The sequence below is a fragment of the Cygnus atratus genome, chromosome 9 (genome assembly GCF_013377495.2).
Source record: "Cygnus atratus isolate AKBS03 ecotype Queensland, Australia chromosome 9, CAtr_DNAZoo_HiC_assembly, whole genome shotgun sequence".
Classification (NCBI taxonomy): domain Eukaryota; kingdom Metazoa; phylum Chordata; class Aves; order Anseriformes; family Anatidae; genus Cygnus; species Cygnus atratus.
The window spans coordinates 6529800-6548568 of NC_066370.1; the positions used below are offsets into that span (position 1 = coordinate 6529800).

General features: G+C 40.9%; 1 protein-coding gene across 7 annotated transcripts in view; it reads left to right on the forward strand.

The window, feature by feature from the left end:
* The window catches only part of SPSB4 (splA/ryanodine receptor domain and SOCS box containing 4), a 93217-nt gene that overhangs the window by 11958 nt on the left and 62490 nt on the right, over nucleotides 1-18769 (forward strand). For 5 of the 7 annotated variants that reach the window (XM_035544681.2, XM_035544684.2, XM_050712551.1 and 2 more), the window contains exon 2: nucleotides 13024-13879. In XM_035544681.2, coding sequence (XP_035400574.1) covers nucleotides 13186-13879 — 694 coding nt within the window. In that variant the 5' untranslated portion in view covers nucleotides 13024-13185. Of the gene's footprint in view, nucleotides 1-13023; nucleotides 13880-14084; nucleotides 14164-18769 lie in introns of all 7 variants that reach the window. The other 2 variants (XR_004778278.2, XM_035544683.2) reach the window with 2 other exon arrangements.

The window sequence follows — 18769 nt, forward strand, 5'->3', positions numbered from 1 at the left end:
AATGAGGGAATCTCAGCAACCATTTTGGGATAGTACCTAAGATATATAGTTGCACCACCAGTGTACTTTCCAGGTAACCTGGTGCGTCCTTTTTCCTACCCAGTCCTTATTTTCTTAGCATCAGGTAGGGAATTGGGTTGGGGATGTTAGATGGTAGCACAGGGTTCCACCTCTCTCTGCTTTTCCTGAGGATGTCTTTTCCCTTTCTAGTAAGGGTGGTGGCTATGTCAGAGTATGTTGTAGTATCCTCTACTTCTCAGAGCACAGAGAAGCAGCCTCAGATGGAACCAATTTCTGTGTATCCTACAGACCCTGAAGGTACTAGGGAACCTACCTGTTAGAAACTATTGCAGCATCAACCTAGGACTGACTTGTGGGCATTGGTAGTCTGGAGCTCAGTGTGGCTAATCTCTCCTCTTTTCAGCTGCTGGCCTAACAAATTGTTGATTTCCTAATTACAGGTCTTTCCATCTAGTGCTGGCTTGTCCTCTCAGCAGGAGTATGCCCTCAGTTCCACTAATATGGGGCCACAGATTATTTTGAACAGTTTTCTGAATAAATGCAAGTATTTTTGCGGTATTAGATGTTGTGATTTCTTACATAGGTTGTCATTAAACCCAAGTAGTAGCTTTGGAAATTGGGATCTGTGTTTATAAAATATTTTTCTGAAAAGAATTTCAGAGAAGACACTGATACTATTGTAGCCTTTCTACTCCTCTGTATTATATTGTGCTAACCAAAAGCCTTGACATAAAGTATTGCTAATTACTGGTGAGTCTATGTATTTACATCGAACCAGGTCAGGTATCTGATACCTAATGAAAGGTTGGTGGGTGAGTGTGATTCTGTGATCTCTCTTTTCAGTCATGCCAGGTGGGCTGCACTAGCCGTAAAAACCTGTGCTGTGGAGTTGGAGGTAAACATCTTAAAATGATGCTAAAAAATAGGAAAGATGTCTGGTGGTCTTCATATGCATCGTTGTCTTCCCCTTTCTCTATGTTGATTATGAGGAGACCATTAAATGAGTTGGTGTGTTGGTTTTGGAGCTGTATGAGATGAATTCCTCTTCTTTCCCTTCTAATTTTGGAGAAGATTCACTTTTTTGTTCATTCAAAAATGGACCTTTACAGGCCTTGATCTTATCCCAGTGATGAGCTCATCCACATCAGAGAATCTAAATTTTGTCAGGTGAATCCCACCTGTGGGTCAGGTTAGTATTTACAGCTGGCTTTATCATTTGGAAACAAATGCTCTTTCAGGAACTGAAGTGGGCCGGTGCCAGTGGAGAAAAATAGAAGCAGCATCATCTGGTGATTGACTGAGATGATGAAGTGTGTGAAGGGAGGTCAAGAAGGCTCATACGGAGATGTGGGCACGGGGGGCAAAGCTGTAGTTCTTAAGAAGAAAAATTCCCGACAGTAAAAACAGTAACACACAGAGAAGGTCTTTCCCTCTGTTACACCACTGGGATGAGTTTGGTGTAGAATCTTGTGTCTCAGTGGCTAGTGAAAGCTGGTTAGTTTTTATAAACTCTCTTGTTTAGTTGTAATTATTTGGGGGATAATTCAGCTTTTTGTGACTAGTTGAGTCCTAATACAAGAGCAGATTAAAGTCCATCAGCAAAGCTGCGTGTGTAAGCAAGCCATTTGTGACTTCCCAGAGCCCTCAGGAGAAGGATAGAAAGGAGAGGGGGACTGTGGAAAGACAAGGATTGTAATGGAAGGGCCCTCTGCCATAAATCTGTGATGAAGATGACATGCAGTGGAATCGAAAGTACCCATTTTTCATTCTGTCCCTCAGCATAGGGGAAGATACCTGTTCACGAGAGAAATTCCTTAGGTAATTAGAAGTATTTGTAAACTTCTGGATTTTAACACTGCATTTAACTTTCATACTGGGTAAATCTTCATCTTTGTTGTGAACTGTAACAGTTTGAGAGGTAATGATAAATACAAAAATTCCCAACCACTTTTGATCCTGTGATTCTAGCAGCAGTTTCAGTGCCTGCTCGATGTTTTGGGGCAAGGTATATGGCAATTTGTTCTTTGAAAGAGTGCTTGAAACCTAAACTCCTCGGATATCTAGTACCTAAAAAGATACCCATTTTTCTTAACACGTTGGCCAAGGGGTAGCTTTCCTTTACTGTGAAGCAATTTGTACTGTTTGTACAGTACCCGACACAGCTTTACATTCAGCAGCTGGGTGGTTTTTAAGTGACTTCCAAGTCTGTAGGAGTAGTAAATCACAGTTTGCTTGATAAAAGCAAATTTCAGTTTTGCTGGCATGAATACCTGGGTTGGATGTCAAATGATTCTAGAATAACAGTCATGGTAACAAACTCAGTTCCCTCCTATCTGTGCTGTTCTTGAACATGGTAAAATAAACCAAGTCCAGCTCCGATAAAGTTGAAAGAATAAATTTCTCAGTATTTGTTTGGGAATGTAGGCCGTATTGAGTGTGTTATGGTTCTATAGGTTTTTTTTTGTTTGTTTGTTTTGTTTTGTTTTTCTGTAGATAGTCTCATATTTTTAAAGATATTTCTAAATGTCGCTGTTATTCTTTGTTATGCTTGAAATCAAGGTGTCTGTATATCGTATTGCAATCTAGGGTTTCACTGATTTTTCCAGAATTAAAAACTGAAAGTGTGGTGTGGGGTGTTTTGTTTTGTTTTGTTTTTTATATATTGCTCCTGTTAATAGAGTTCAGCTTGTATTTACTGTGCTTTCTCCTTGTATATAGTGCTGCTGATCCAAATTTAGACTGAACGTATTCTCTCCAGGGCAAAACAGAGGCCTGCCTGAGTTATTGGAGAACTGGTGTCTGCCAAATTTAGATGATGGCTTGAAGATTCTCTACAATCATTTCAAATGTGTGTTTTCATGCAAAGTTATTGGGGCATCCTCATTTTTGTATAGCTTTGGCAAGACTTTTGGACTATGATGCTAATTATTTTACTTCATTGACAGTATACCTAGACTCTGAGTACTGATACCTTTTTATTCCTATCAGAAATTGGATCCTGGTAGAGCTTTTTTCCAAATAATTTGCATTTTTTCTTTCCTTCCTTTTCCCCCAATACATTCAAGGATGAAATATAATCAGCAGTAAAATGGTGCTCAAAAGAAAATTCTCTGCAGAAGGCTACTATGCAGCAGGAACTTAGGTGTGAAGTTATTTTGAGAAACACAGACCTTGCATTTGAGCTTATGGACCAGTTTCTGTGTTGGGACTCCTGAAGGTATGCATAAAGCTGATTTATTTCCATCCGTACCTTTATTAGGAAGTCTCGTTGTTTTTTTTTTTTTTTTTTTAAGTACTTCCCTGTGGTTAGAAATATCTGGAATTGTTGGCAATTGTAGCATGACATTCTTTTAGGATGTGTACTGTTAGATCAGTAATAAAGCAGTGTAAATGCTACTCAAAGTGACAACTTCTTTCACCATGTCTATTCCTAGTTGGAGGCCCTCTCTGATTTTATCACTGGAAACAGGCTGAGTAATGTGGATGTTTTCTCCCCTGAAAAGCATGACTTGTTTGAAAAGACAGAGTTTCTTCTTCATCTGGCTCTAGTGAAATGAAAGATCCATAAAGAAAATAACACCCTATTAGCCTCTACAACTGCAAGACGTGTTCTGGCTCCCCATGCAGGTATCCCATGTGTCTTCAGGAGGAGCCAGATTCTTGTCTTGGGGATATCACTGGCACTGCATCTTTAACTCTTTAAATCCCTGTGGCCTTTCCCAGCTTCCCCTGCATTACTAAATGCCCTATTTCCTTAATTAATAGCAAACACAAACAAAATATTACCCTGTAAAATAAGGAAGCTTTTATGTGTATAAGGAAAATCAATTTTGTTGCTTGGAGCTCAGGCAGTTTGTTTCTATGTTATTACTTTCTTCTTCATTTCCATTTGTCTGTGCAATTGTTCTTTACTGACAGATGGGCTTTAGCAGAGGTGTGTTTAAAACAGATGAAGTTCACTGCTGTAGCTTAAAGAAATGTGTTGGGATTTTTTGTTTATTTGTTTGAGAAAATACTTGTTTAGGTACTAGGAAGTTGTTTTGTCTCTTTGTTAGAGCTCAAAAGCTCTGTGTAACTTCATTTGTAACCTCACCTGGGAAATACCAAATCAGCATAAATCAGTTCATGTTCTGAACTTCTGATGGTGCTTTCTTAAGATGTGTAAAGTCTGTTTACTTCACTTCTGTTCTTTAAAAGAAGTCTAGAGACTGCAGGACTAATGAAGCGTTGCTTCCTGCTCCCTTCAGGTCTTGTGGCAGACTAGACTTCAGGTCTGTAGGATGCTTTGCCTGCAATTAGAGCTTTTCAGTAAGCTCATTTTCTTCTGTGTTCCTTATAAGATGTGGGCTTGCAGTCCAACCAGATCTTCCACGTGGTTGCTTCCAAGATGAATGTCCTCTCCCCAGCTGCATCTTCAGTAGGAACACAGTCATCTTTGAGCCCGCTACTGTTCCGTCAAGTCTGGCCGAGGGTAACTGCTGGCTGAAAGAGTTAAGGGGGAAGGGTTAGGAGGGATGCAGATGGTGCGATTGTGTAAGCCTATTTTCCTATTAAACAAAAGAATACGCTTTTGTTTGGGATCAAACTTGTCTGTGCGCTCATCCCCTCCGTGTCTGTGTGAGCACAATGGCTGCTGCCCTCCGGCCGCAGTCCGGGCCTGGCTGTGGCTGTGGCTGCCCAAGGCCTCACTCACCACAGCCTGTCCGGCACTGCCACGTCGGGCAGCTCGCTGCGGGGGGGAATATCCGCGGCTCTCAGCTGTTGTGCTTGAGCAGAGGCACAATATGTTTTTGTTGCTGGAGTTTGGCAGCTCTGTTGGAAGCATTAAAGCCATCCAGGTCAGATCAGGAGCTGCCTCTTATGGGCCGCTTCAGCTGGAGTGTCGGACGTGTTCACCTCTGGCCCACCAACGGTGAGAGCATCTGACAGGTATTGTTCGTGCGCTGCTGCTGCAATTCCTATGTGGATTAAGCAGCAAAAGACTTCAAAACAAAACAAGCAGACAAAAGTAGTCTGGTTGTTCCAGGAGCATTGCAACTTTTAAGCCATCAGTGAATTTCTTTTAATAAGTGGTACAGACACTAAGAGCTTGGCTTGCCCAGTAACTATAAAACGTATATATAGGCATTGTGAGGCTGGAGAAATCTCTTTTAGAGTGCTAAGTCTGCAGCAGCTTTGAGATTAAAAAAGAAGAGCTGCTGTTAGTGGGTGTTCTTCCTTAGTCCCATCTTTATCATGGTGCTGCCCCTCAAAAACCAGCTGTAGGCCTTGGCTTCATCCCAATTTACAAAGACTCACCAGGCTCGGAAAACACTGACACACACAGTGACTGGCCCTTCAGCTAAGGGGTTGGATTTTCACTGGAGCACATTATTGTGCTTCCTGCGATTGCAGTAAAGTTCTGGTGAAAAGCTGTATTGAGCTAGGGGAGCTCTCGTTTGGCTGATTGTCACATTCTGCCATCCTTGGACGTCCCCTCAGTCTGCTTGGGGACCGGTTTTGGCTCATCCCCTATGATATGTAGCCAACTACACAACTGAAATGATGCTTTCCAGTGGCCTTCTTCTCATCTCTGACTTTCTTACTTTTCTTCCGTTTTGAAGGCCAACTGATTCTACTGTACCTTACAGCAACAGAAATGCAGGGAGTTGGAATGTATTCGGCCACATCCATGGTCATATTTTTTTTTCAGTTTTGAAACCAGAGCTCATAAGGGTTTTGATCCTATACAAAGCTGTAGAGGTAACATGTAAAATGAATTGCCAAAAATGTGTTAGGATGGTTAAAAGTAGCAATGGCTGGAAAGAAATTGAGATATTAAAACTTAATTATTCTTTGGGCTTTAAATCTCTTGTGTTCTGACACTTATTGGTATTACTTATTTACTTGGTGAAGCATGGCTGAGTAGAAATGTAAAGTGGCAAATGATCCTGTATAATGCAAAATGGAGCAGAAAACATAATTCTCAATTTGGTGTTAAGCCTTATTCATGTGTTAATTTGCTTTTTTAATATAAGCCTGACATTTGAACATTCAAAGTGACTACTTCAGCCATTCAGGAGGGAGAGGAAGGTATTTACCATAATGGAAGGGTGGCTGCAGGATGAAAGATGCATGATTTCTTGTCAGAAGGGTGAGGAAGCTGAAAGCTCATGACTTGAATTTAGACGTAAAGTTCAGCTGTGCCCCTTGGGGCAGCTTGAAGTTACTGTGGAAATTTACTCCACCATTTTGGGCTGCTGCTTAAATAAATGGTTCTGCATTTCAGATTTTTTTTTCCTCCCCCTTTTGCTATGCCAGAGCAAGTGTTTACATGACTGTCTGATATGCCAGATCAGAGGGCTCCTACACCTGATAATAACCCAGCAATATGAAATAGTAGATTTTGCCCACTTTAGTTTTTTGAGGCCAATCCATCTCAAAGGGGCATTAGAATGCAGGTGGCTGCAAGAGAAAAGGGGAAGAACGAATGGGTAGAAGTGGTGGAAAAGTGGCAGATTGAACATGAGTGAGTTTACGGTAATTATGGAATCACGTGTATTCCTGTTAAATACCCTGAAACAAAAGTATGTTTTCTTTCAGTAATTTTCCAGTGCAATGTTGCTGTTCTAAGTAGGACTTGCATAGCAAAAATAATAATAAAAAAAATGAATTGTGTTACTATATTTGTTTTTCAAATTACATTGCTGTATTCTGAGAAGTCATTATGCAAAAAACATTTACAGAATAGAACTGTTTTTGTCATCTTTAATGTTTCTTTGGAAAATTAATCTTTGTGTCTAAGACCAACTTTCAGTACCCGAGAGGCATGTTCCAGAAACCTGCAGAGATATGGAAGGCTTAAAAACAAACCATAACTTCAAAACAGCTCAGTTCCAAAGTACAGTAGATGGAAGTATTTAAAAATATACATTCCACTGTATTCAGAGCTACTCAAGATTCTTTCTGAATTCTTCATGATCTTACTAAACTGCTTCTAACTCTGACGGTACAGATGGTGTGGTATTTCAGATTATTCTAATTCCAAGCAGCTAAATGCACAGTCTATTTTAACAACAAGCTTATCTTGAGTTTTGAAACAATTACATTTTTGTAACATTAGAAAACAAGTCACCCTTTATGGATGAATGTCCTTGGGATTTCCATGATTTGCATTCCTTTTAGGAATTGAAGTTATGACTTACTGCTGCAGTGCTCATCCCACATGTGAAATGTTGTTTGATAAGTGCGCATGCAGAATAAAGTTTTATCCATAGCACAGGATTGTATAGGGTATCCAAGCATTTCTGGCTGATTGCATTCTTGCTGTGTATTCCATTTGACAGAGAAAGCCAACATTGTTCAAGATACACAATAAATCAACAATGTTGGATACCAGGACCTATAGTTGAAACCAAGCTGGCCAATCTTTTTAGGGTGCCAGGAATGTGCTTAATTCATTGTCGCCCTCAGAACAGTGTTGTCATGATTTCATGGCTGTTTGTGCACTGTGAACATAGGCCCTAGACACTGGGCCTTGTGCCTTTACGTTTTCTGTGTGGAGTTGAAAGTCCTTGTTCATAAATGTGTGAAATGCTTTTCACTGACTTGTCCAGCACAACATGGCCTGCATTTCTCTTCTTCCTATCCCTCCTGAAGAGAGGGTAGGACTAGGGTTAGATTCAGAGTGCTTGAACATTTAGGGTGTCGTTCTGTTCAGGCATCTGGAGAATGAACAATTTTCCTGCCCACTGGGAAGAGGCTTCTGTGGCAACTCCTACTTGCTGTTCAGGAGTCCTTGCTGGTAGCAAAGCCCATGCCAGCCGGGAAGGTGGCAGCAAGGCCTGGGTGCATGAGGGGAGAAAAAAAACATGACCAGAGTCGATAGCATAAAGCATCAGAACTATCTGTTTGAAATACTCATAGACAGAAGGGTCACCTTCATGGCTTTTTTGGATAGATGATTACAGTATCATTTGTAGGGAATCACCTAGCTTCTTTTCACTTTTTGGTGTCACTTTATTAGAATTAGCGTAAGCCTTAGCATGTTCTTTCTGTAGGTTTGAATTGTTTCTCTGGTATCATTTCTCATCTGTGTTTTTCAAGTTTTCTGCGTGTCTGGTTCCTAGTAATCCACAGGGAGATATAACCATGGATGCTGAAAGCTGACTTTGCAGAAAGCATGTTTCTTTTATCAGCAGTTATGTTCTACTGATGCCAACATACTGAATTGCTAAAAATGCACTGTATTTAATTACAGTGAAGTGATATCCCAGCAAGCCTTTCTCTGGTAAGTATAATTTGTGTTTTTATTGTGAATAATTTCCCTAAATATTTTGGCAGTCTGCATGAGAACACAGCTAAGCGACGTTGATGCACTTTTCCTGTTTGGAGTTGGCTTGTTCTTGTACAGTACGCTTAATCTAATCATCATATCCAGGCAAAGCGTGTCATGAATGTGAAACTGAGACAGAAATCATTTAGGTCACACAAATTAGTAGTCTTCTCAGCCAGGGCTTCCCAGTTGCTACAGGACTGTACTAGTGCGGTTTGTTTCCTCTTTCCATGAAAATAATACTTTTTTTCCACAATATCTTTTGTCACATGGATGACTGATGAAATTTAGTGAAATTTTGTCTCTAAACAGATATGCTGAGAGGTTGTATATATTATGCCAAACTGAAATATTTTCCTATTTCCTAAGTGCTGTGGTGGTTTGAAAATGCTAGAGGAGTGAAGCTCTGGGAAAGCAGTGTTTTCAAAATCGGAATTGACATTTAATTTGCATTCAAAGCAAAACTATGCAATGAAAATTCATGTTCTTCTACTTTTAGAATACTTATATGACTGTATATGTTGTTTCTGATACTGATTCTTAACTGCGAGAAGATGCAGGCAAGGACGTAAGTTTCTCTAAGTAAGGTAGTATGAGTTGTGGGAGTTAAATGATGGTGCTGTGCTTCAGCAAGTTTTTGTCAGTTCGGGGGATGGTGAGAAGGCTTTATGACCAAGTATTTCTGTAAGTGTGTTGAGTAGAACTTAATCTGAAAGGAATAATCTTCCATCCTACTGATTGACCCACAATTTATACTAATCCTGTGTTGTCTAGCCATTCAGTCCTGCAGAGAAAAAGCCAATTTTGTGCTACCTCTGCCAGAAGAATTGTTAGTAAATCCTCTTCCTCTTTTGAGCTTTGTGCTTGGCTTTCCTAACAAGCTCTGGTGAGCAATAATTGCATATCTCTGTGGGGAGATGCTGACAGTAGCAGTGAGTAGGGCATTTCCAGGGCTTCTGCGTTGGAGGTGTGGAAGGGAAGTAGGGAGGGGATGTTTGTTGCTGAAGAGAGCAGCCAGGCGTCCTCCCAGGGCTGGACCCCAGAAGGCTTCACTCCTCTGACAGCAGCTTCTGACAGGGATGAAGGACAAGGTGATGCTTCTGCTGCCATTCTTGCTTCAGAGCTGGTCTTTGCCATCTGTTTGGTGTTAAACGGACAGGATGCAGACAAGGAAAGAGATTAGATGGTCTTGGCTTTGAGACAGGATGGTCCTGCAAGCAACCAAAGGGACCGTTGTGAGCTGCCAGGAGGACTGTCTGCATGAGTTGCTCCCTGTGGAGCTCAGCTTAATGGTGCATGGGTTGTGAGCAGAAGGCATGCATTGCAAGCCCTCACTGCCACCTCATATAAAGAAGTTTTCACAACAGCTCCCACTAAACACCAGTGATCAGAGCTGTTAGGGAACAGCTAGAATGGGGTTACACCTGTATTGCTGTAGTAGTAGAAAAGATTAAGTGTTGGCTTTGTTTTTGCATGTTCTTGCTCAAGTCCTGCGATAGCTGAAGGATACAGCTGTGGTCGTAGTTGGCCTTCCGGCAGAAGCTGAGAGCAGCTACTAGGCATGCACAACTAGAATGGAAAAGAGTGTCATATGTTACAGTGGGTGGTAGAAAGTTCTTGATGAAAGGCAGCTTTTGAGCACTAAGAAGCTGTCTTATCTTTAATGCATCAGAAACGGTAAAATATTACATTATTGTTCAATCCTATGTCCATACAAAGCTATTGGGCAAAACGTTGCAGTATGTAATTAAATTGTTTGGTCATGTCTCTATACAAACACAGGCATTCATCTCTCTGAACTAACATTGTAAGATACAGTTTCAAACCAAAATTACTAAGCACATCCCAGAGAAAAGACACAATTGTGCTTGTATCAAGGTGCATTTTACTCTTCTGAATTACTGATCTACTTATTAGCAACCTATTTCTGTTACAGCTTGGGGCATATGAGGAGCAGTGTTTGTCTGTGGATTGCCAAGTCACTTCCTTTGGTGTTTGTTTATCTCTTGGTAGTTTGCCAGGTAAATCTCAGTGCCAAGATCAGTTTCTTATGTGATCAGGAAGTGAAACATGAGGATGCACTCAGGACTTCCCCGGCCATCTCCCCTCAGCACGCTAACAGGAATGTGGCAATTGTCTCGTGCTTTAAAGATGAAATTTTCAAAGGCACATAGAGCTCAGTCTCATACAGGAATCACTGGGGTTCCCTTTGAACATCTGACATTTTCACCTTCATATTCTTCCTTCAAGCTCAAATAGTCAAACATCCTTTTTACAAGGAACTACCCAATTACTGATCATTGTCCTCCTAGGAAAATCTGATTATCTGATGGTATTTACTACCTGTCACTTACCTGTGTGTTTATTAGTGTCAGTATTTCATTGTCCCCTGAATAATTAGTGTGGAATAAAGTATTGACCTTGCTTCAGTGGGCCACATTTGCCATCATACTCCGTGAAACGACCTATGAGTGCTTCTGCAGTAGCACAATGGCAAATGTCAAGTTAAATGTAGTTACTGTTTGGACTTTCAGATTCTTTTTACTTGGTTTGGAAAGAAGGGAGGGGTCTTTCAAGCTAATTTCAGGTGGGGTAATTTTCAAGTCGTGGCCCTGTTTCAGTGAGAAGAAGCTCCTGGGAGACATCCTGAATCCTCCTGCAAGCAAGATATGAGGGGTTTGGGTGCTTATGTTTAATTTTGATTTTAAATTGTTGAAATAGTTTTTTGATTAATATTAGCTTTTTTGCTTTATGCACTTGTACAAATACACGTGTGTGGGACTGACTTTCCAACAGCTACCAGAAAGTAACATCTTTATATGGTACCCTAACTGTTACATGGGTTTAAAAATAAATTTTTACTTTTTTGTTTTGGAAAGGAAGCTTTCACATAACACAGTCACTGATTCACTTACTCTTCCCACTTGCCCTATACCCCTTTTCAAAGCGATAGAGGTAAGATTCCTCTCTGTCAGAGACACTTGCACGCTTCGCTAAGTTCCTGTGTCTTTCAGATGAGCGAATGAGTATGGGTATAACACCAGCTTCATGTCTTCTGTGTCCAGTTTTAGTGGGCTGGGGGGAAAAGGCTGTATTTTAGCATGCTTTTTCAGCACCACAGCTTAGTTCTTAAGAAAACTTGATATATGCCTACAAGTTAACCCAATTTTACAGAAGTTTTTACTGTTTTTACAAGTTACATTGAAAGACTGTTATTTGTATGCCAGCCATGTATGAGAAGCTTATAGATATTCATCAACCTGGAAGAGTGTACCTTGGAATTTTTCAGTAAGGTAACTTCTGTTTTTAATATATGCAGAAAACACTTTCTTTAGTATTGGCCATTGTAAATAATTTAAAGGCTTTGTTCAATTCTAAAACATGGCAGAATGGATGGTAAATTTTACAGATGTTCTTTTCATAGGCATGTATTTTTTTTTTCCTTCCACTGTCAGTACATGTTTCTTGCTTGTATTCTTTCGGAAATGATCTTCACAGTGAGACAGTGCATCTGGGGTAAAATTTCTTAAAAGAAAACAAACAAAACTGTGGACCTGTGGCTTACCAAGTACAGTCTTGCAGGACGTTTTTTTTTGCAAGACATTCATGCCCCTGCCTGGTTTTGGTGCTTTATGAGAAGCAGCTGTCACTGAAATTGTTCAGGCTTTTGTGAGTTTGGTGATTTTTTGCTGCTTCTTAAAACACTTCTTCACTCCGTCAGTAGAAAGCAACAGGGGGGCTCCTCAGCCATAGGGTGGGCATGCCAGGACTTGGCACTTCGCCTGGCTGCCAAGAGTCGTACACAGCTTCAGAAACATCTTTCCTGGGTGCTTTTGACAACTTCCAGCTGAATTACCGTGTTGTCTGTGGAAGCACAGAAATACTACATTTCAAAATTATCTGTTCCCTTTAATGTGTCGTACTGTCTTCCAGTCCTTCTTATCAGCCTAACACTGCAATATAGAAAATGTGGATTGCTCTCCAGTAGTACGAGGAATCTCTGCTCTGGCAGCAGTTGCCCATTAGAAATGTCTGCCAGAGAACTGAAATTGCCCTTCTTCATTTGTCCTTCCATGCCTCCTATTCTCTCATTTCTCCTCTTTTTTAATCTCTATTATTAAAAAGAAATGTATATTTTAAATTACTTAAGGACAGCATACACTAAAAAAAAACATTTTAAATTTTGCTGTTTTTGCCATTTGCTGTTGGCTGCATTTCTTCCGATGGCAGCGCAGATGCTGAAGCCCTGTGTTGCAAGGGTCTGGGGAAGAGAACTGCTGGAAATGGAAGGAGACAGTTTCTGAGAGTGTGAAACAAAAGGCGTAAATGAAAGTGAAGCTACAGCTGAACATAAAGTTTATTGCTGTTGCTGCGGAATACTGTACGCCTTTTTCAAGACTGCTGCAAACCTGGCCAGACAAAATGGGTGGAAGGGCAGAAGGTGGGGAATGTCTGTATCCGATTATGAATTGGAGGAAATGACTGTCTGTGCTCTGTGCACTGGTGGGCTCGGAGTACGCTGCTGGCAGTCTGCTTAGCGTTGTAGGATACTGAACAAAAAGTGGTGAATCGTGAGCTTTTGTGTTTAAAATAACTACCAGGGTTACAAGAAGTTGTTCTTTAAAAATATGTTGTGGGTTTTCTATTGGCTTTCTTAAACTAACTGGAAACTTTCTGCTTTTTTTCAGGAACATTTTTTCTCTGAAAACATTGCTGCTAAAAAGCTCCAAACAGGAGAAGTAAATCCAGTCAGCTTGTCAGGTCACTGGCTCAGTGTAAAAGTGCTTTCATGAGGTAACGTTGGGCCAAAGTCAACTTTTCTTTCTCCTTTGTAAATCTGCAGCCAAGCAATGGGCCAGAAAATCTCAGGGAGCATAAAGTCTGTGGATGTGAGGGAGCCCCCTTATAGACCTGTTAAACGAGAGCTGAGAGGCCCGGATTTTTGCAAGCCCGCCCGGCTGGACATGTTGTTGGACATGCCCCCTGCCAAGCTGGAGGTCCAATATAAACATGCTTGGAACAATGAAGATCGCTCTTTAAATATATTTGTAAAGGAAGACGATAAACTGACTTTTCACAGACACCCAGTTGCCCAAAGCACAGATTGCATCCGGGGCAAAGTCGGCTACACGAGAGGCCTCCACGTCTGGCAAATCCACTGGCCCACGAGGCAACGGGGAACTCACGCTGTGGTGGGCGTCTCCACAGCCGAAGCTCCGCTGCACTCGGTGGGGTACACGTCATTGGTTGGTAGCAATAGCGAATCGTGGGGCTGGGATTTGGGACGCAACAAACTCTATCACAATTGTAAAAACCAGCCTGGGGTCACGTATCCAGTCTTTTTGGAACCAGACGAGTCTTTTGTACTCCCAGACTCCTTACTGGTGGTGTTGGATATGGATGAAGGGACGCTCAGCTTCATGGTAGATGGACAGTATCTTGGAGTGGCCTTCAGAGGACTAAAAGGGAAAAAACTTTACCCCATAGTCAGTGCAGTTTGGGGGCACTGTGAAATTACAATGAGATACATCAATGGACTTGACCGTAAGTGTTAACGTATTTCTTCATTGCACTGTCTTTCAACTCTTCTCATGTAGGATTTATTTTCTTTATCTTTTCATTGTGAACCGAGTGTACTGGAGAAGGACTCTCCACTGTGAGTAAATTGCATTCTGTAGTTACTGCACACAACTAACAACGGTATGGATTGTATCAAAATATTTTCTGTTGTAAGAATTTTTTGTTTCAGCGAGCAGAGTGGCAGGAAATCTGTGTCCAAAGAAAGTGAACAGACTGAGGGGAGAAAAAAATCTTGAGAAAATTCCAGGGTATGTTTAACAGTAAAACTCTTGTTTACTGAAGGATGTGTTTTAAATCTATGGTTTTCAAATAGGATTTGTGAATCCTATAAAAATTTATGGTGATACTGGGAACTCTTGCATGGTGTGTGCAAACATACTTGAATTCAGACCAGTGGGCTTTCTTTCTGCAGTTGTCTTCCCAGGACCCTCAGAAGCAGTGGTGGATCCCCAAGAATCTGGGAACTCAGATCAAATACTGTTTTCAGCAGTTTTTCTGAAATTGAGCCCTTCTCCTTGGTTCGTTTCAGAAGGTGCTCTCTCAGGGTATTTTCTTCTTCAGAAACACAGTTTATTGGGTAAGCTTTAGCTATTTTTGATATAAAGGGACAAATCAAATACCTTAGGTAGTAAGGAGCAGCATGTTGCTGCTGTGTCCCTAAAGTAGCCCACCAGAACATGCGCTACGGATCTGGGTTTTGTCCAGTTCTTCTCAGTGTTTGGGAAGAACTGTGCTCTGCCAGATCCATCTGCAGCACAGCACATGTTGGGTTGTGCCCAGTTGCCTACACGCAGTTTATCTGCTGCTGGGAATTGTGGAATGGACGGCTGAACAAGGTAGCAGTAAGTGGAACCTTGTTCTTGCTAATACTGTGTTACCTGATCCATAGGATGAACTGTGAATGTAAATATATAGATTTAGCAAAAGCACATGGCTGAACTAAACTTTCTTGTTTTTTGGACTTTATGAATGGAACTTGTTTGTGTAAAAAGGGAATAATCTGATAGCAAGTGTACAACACCTCAGCCTTTCAATTAGTGATATTTAAAGGAATTTACAATTCTTTTCAATTAGGTTGGGATGGTCTATTTTTTTTCCCATCAAATTAATTCTCTGCTCATTAGCCTTGCATCTGACATACAAAGTAGAAACATAATTAAAGAACTTGACCCTGTTTAAGATTGCTTTTTCATAAGCATCTGTAATAGGCACTGGGGGGAAGAATCTTTATCCACAGAAGCCCTGCAGGTTATTATAGTCAAATGCTAAATAGCTTCTTGAGTGCTTTCATATAAGGGAATATCAGAGGATCATAAGTATTTTGCAATTACTCAGATATTGCAGAGTTGTGTGCTGACTGCTTGCTACAGACTTTTTTTGGAGGCTGGTGGGGGAGGGATGCTTTTGCAAACTGAATATTTGTGTGCGAAAGCAGTTTTCATAATGCTGGGAATATCTGCCAAGCTAAGCAAAGTATTGCTCAGCTTGGTCCACCACGTCCTCAGAAGGAGTCGTTCTGCCTTCCTTTTGTACCCTCTGCAGGGCTGCTCGAGGGAGCCCTAGAAAGATGAAAACAAGGGACGAGGATGTGAATGAGTTTGGTAGAAATTATAAAATAAAAGGGGCTAAGTAGGGAAGCATAGCTGTGGTCTGTGAGACAGCTGAGAGAAAAATTCCCATCCGGTCTCTTGTGGGATAGTTTTGCTGGAAAAGGCAGGATAGCTTCCTTAGATGATCCCAGAGGAAGACAGAACAGTCGTGCTCAAGCATGAACCCATGGCTAAGAGTAAACTTGTAAACTAAGCTTTTATGTCAGCCTGAATGCTGACCTGAGCATGTGAAGAGGAAGTGTAAAGCCACTTTGCCGTGAGGCACTTTGACATCCTGGAGTCACGTCATTTGTTATCACATGTTCACTGATCCCTTACCGTCCTGCAACAAAAACAGCATTCAAGAAACCAGAGTAGCTTGTCTCGCTGGTGCTCTGAAACAGACACCTTCTCTTCTCTGCTAAAAGCGTTTCTATCCAGCCAAGCATATGTATGCATGGAGTTTGTTGTTGTTGCTTGCCCGCTTTTTAACCTTATGGATTCTCAATTTTTCCTGCAAGTATATGTATATATGTATATATATATATAAGTATGCTGCTGATTGCCGCTTCTGGTAGATCTGGCAGTAGCAAGTTAGCTGTTCTTGAAATTATGCTGTCCAACAGTGACTCGTAGCTTGCTATTTAATGACTGATTGACACTGCTCAAGGCGCACATCGCAGCTTGCGGTGGCTGTTTGTGTGGTGTCTTACAGAGCAAATGGACACCTCGGCTGCAGGGATTTCGAGCATTTTCAGTACTTGCTAATTAAACAGAAGACCTCTCAATACTTAAAGGCCTCAGGGTTAATTCTTAAAGGTTTTACAGGGTTGTGCTTGTAAACTTTGCATTTCACCTTGTTTTCAGAAAGCAATTCAGTGAAAATATAAGAGATGCTCTGTTAATATGTATTTTAGACTACATAAGTTCAGAATACAGAATTTTGTCTCGTACCTGTTGTGTAATTTGGAAGATCTTGATGTAGTGTATTCTGATGGCTGACTGGTAAATAGAAAACATACCTGAGTTGCTGCTTCTTCTTGATCAGAGTTTTTCAAAATATTTTATCTAAAGTATAATATTTCTAAAGACTCTAAATTGCTTGTTTTTTTTTTTTTTTAATTTTATTTATTTATTTATTTATTTTAGAAGCATAGCTGTAAGAAGTCCTGCATAGCATACCATAGTGGTTATCGTAGGGTCTCTAGAGAGCTGGTGAGGAATTCTACTTTTCTTTCTGAACAGTTTGCGTGTGTTGGGTATAAGAAATTGTTCAGGAGGTGAGCAATATTACTTTTCCTTCAATAAACATGAAGTGAAAAGAGGTGTACCCAAATCTTATTAAAGATCTTCAGTTTTCAATTTGACCTTTATTCTGCTTTTCTGACAAATTTTGGAGGCAGCCTCCCTTTTTTGTTGGCTGGCAAGAAACATTGGTACCTTCTGAGTGGTGTATTTCACAGGTAGAAAAATATTTTTGTATCTGTATGCAATCACTTCTATGGTAACTTAAATGGGTATCAGATAATATTTTTGTTTATTTTGACTGTCAGTACTGCTCCTGTGTGGTAAAACTGCTACTTTCATAAAGAGCATGCCTAACTAAAGAACTGAACATCATTTTTTTTTGTTTTGTTTGTTTTAATGAGGAGTGGACAAGTAGAAGTCTTTTATAGTTCGAATGTCTGTAATGTACCTGTTTCTGTGCAGAAACACACTTCTTAAGGAGTCTTACTAGTCTGTGGGGAATCATCTGAACCTAAAATAAATTCAGGAATGGATTAGTGTTTCAATGAACTCCTTTCTTCAGGCAGTTTTGGGGTGTAGAAAGAAGTGTTGGTTTTGTTTTTAAAAAGTTGCGAGCCTGGAGCTGCAGTAAGGAGGCTGCCCCAGGGCAGTCATCGATGTTGGCTGTGGCAGTGAGATGGCCCTGGGACAGAGGTGGCTGTGATGCCTGGGTAGGGAACAGTGAACAGAGAATTGAGAACGGGTAAAGGGGTGGTGGAAAACTAACTGAGCTGCTGCTCGTGTGGAAGGGGTGGTTGAGCGGCTGTAAAATGCAGAAGGTAAAGCAGAGGAGAGGAGAGGGTTAAGTGATATGGAGCTGAAGTGGTAAGTTTTGTGTGCTTGGGGATTGTCTCCTTGATAGTTCCAGCAGTGAAGAATGAAGTCCTACCGTTTTTGTTTTTTTTTAAGCTTTTCAAGGCTGAAGTTCAAGCCAAGAGTTGCACTTGATATGAAACAATAATATTTGAAAGTCCCTCTGACCATTTGGAATTACTAAAGGATTTGAACAATATGTGTGATTTAAAAAAGCAATTTTGAGAGTTCTGATTTAAAGCCGTCCACAAGCTTCAGAAGCTACTTTTGAGCATCACGTAGCGGCAGGCTGTGACTTTCAGAAGACAGTCTTTCACTCCTGTTTGAGAGACCTAGAGCTGCAAATGTGTGTCAGGGTTTGGGAGGGAAGGGAGCTGGGCAGGATGGAGAGCGCTTGTCATAACCATGTTCAGTTCTTCCCTGGTCAAACTTCTTTTATCAAATGCTATCAGTATTTATCATGCTGTTTTTTCCTCAGTGTCAATTTTATATCAGATTTCTGACTCGTTGCTTATTGCAATAATAAAAAAAAACAGCACAATTGCACAGCAAAGGCAGTATATGTTGTTTTTCAGATGCTTTTTTCATCAGGGTACGTGTGTGTTTAAAAACCAGGTAGGCTATTTATGTTTGTTGTCTGATGAGGAATCCTGAAGACTGTTTATAGACTGGAACCCAAAAATAGAGAAACGCTTTGTGCACTGCAGATCATGACCGACACATTAATACTTGTGTGTTTAAACAAAGCGGAGGGAGGACAACCTAACAGTGCTGTGCTGGGAAACCTGCTCATTGAGTAAATGAATTGAGCACAGGGGTTTATTCTGATCCTTAAAACTACCCAACAGAACAGTGGTGGTTTTTTTTTTTTTTTTTTTGAGTTTCAGCAGCACGTGTTACAGGTCTGGCTGTGCCCTGTTCTGTGTTGGTGTGGAGGAACATCCAGAACACAGCCCTTCTGCGTTAACAATAATACACAAGCCATACATACGGAATTGAATTATGCGACCAATAGGTACAAAATTGAGAACTGAATGTCTTTCTAGGCAGAGCGAATGCAGAGAGGCTGCAGAAAGGTTTTCCAGCCATCGCTGTGCAATGCAGAACCGGTTGAAACAAAACTGTGTGATCCCTGTGGGTGAGAGCTGGCAGGGTGGGTGGTGGA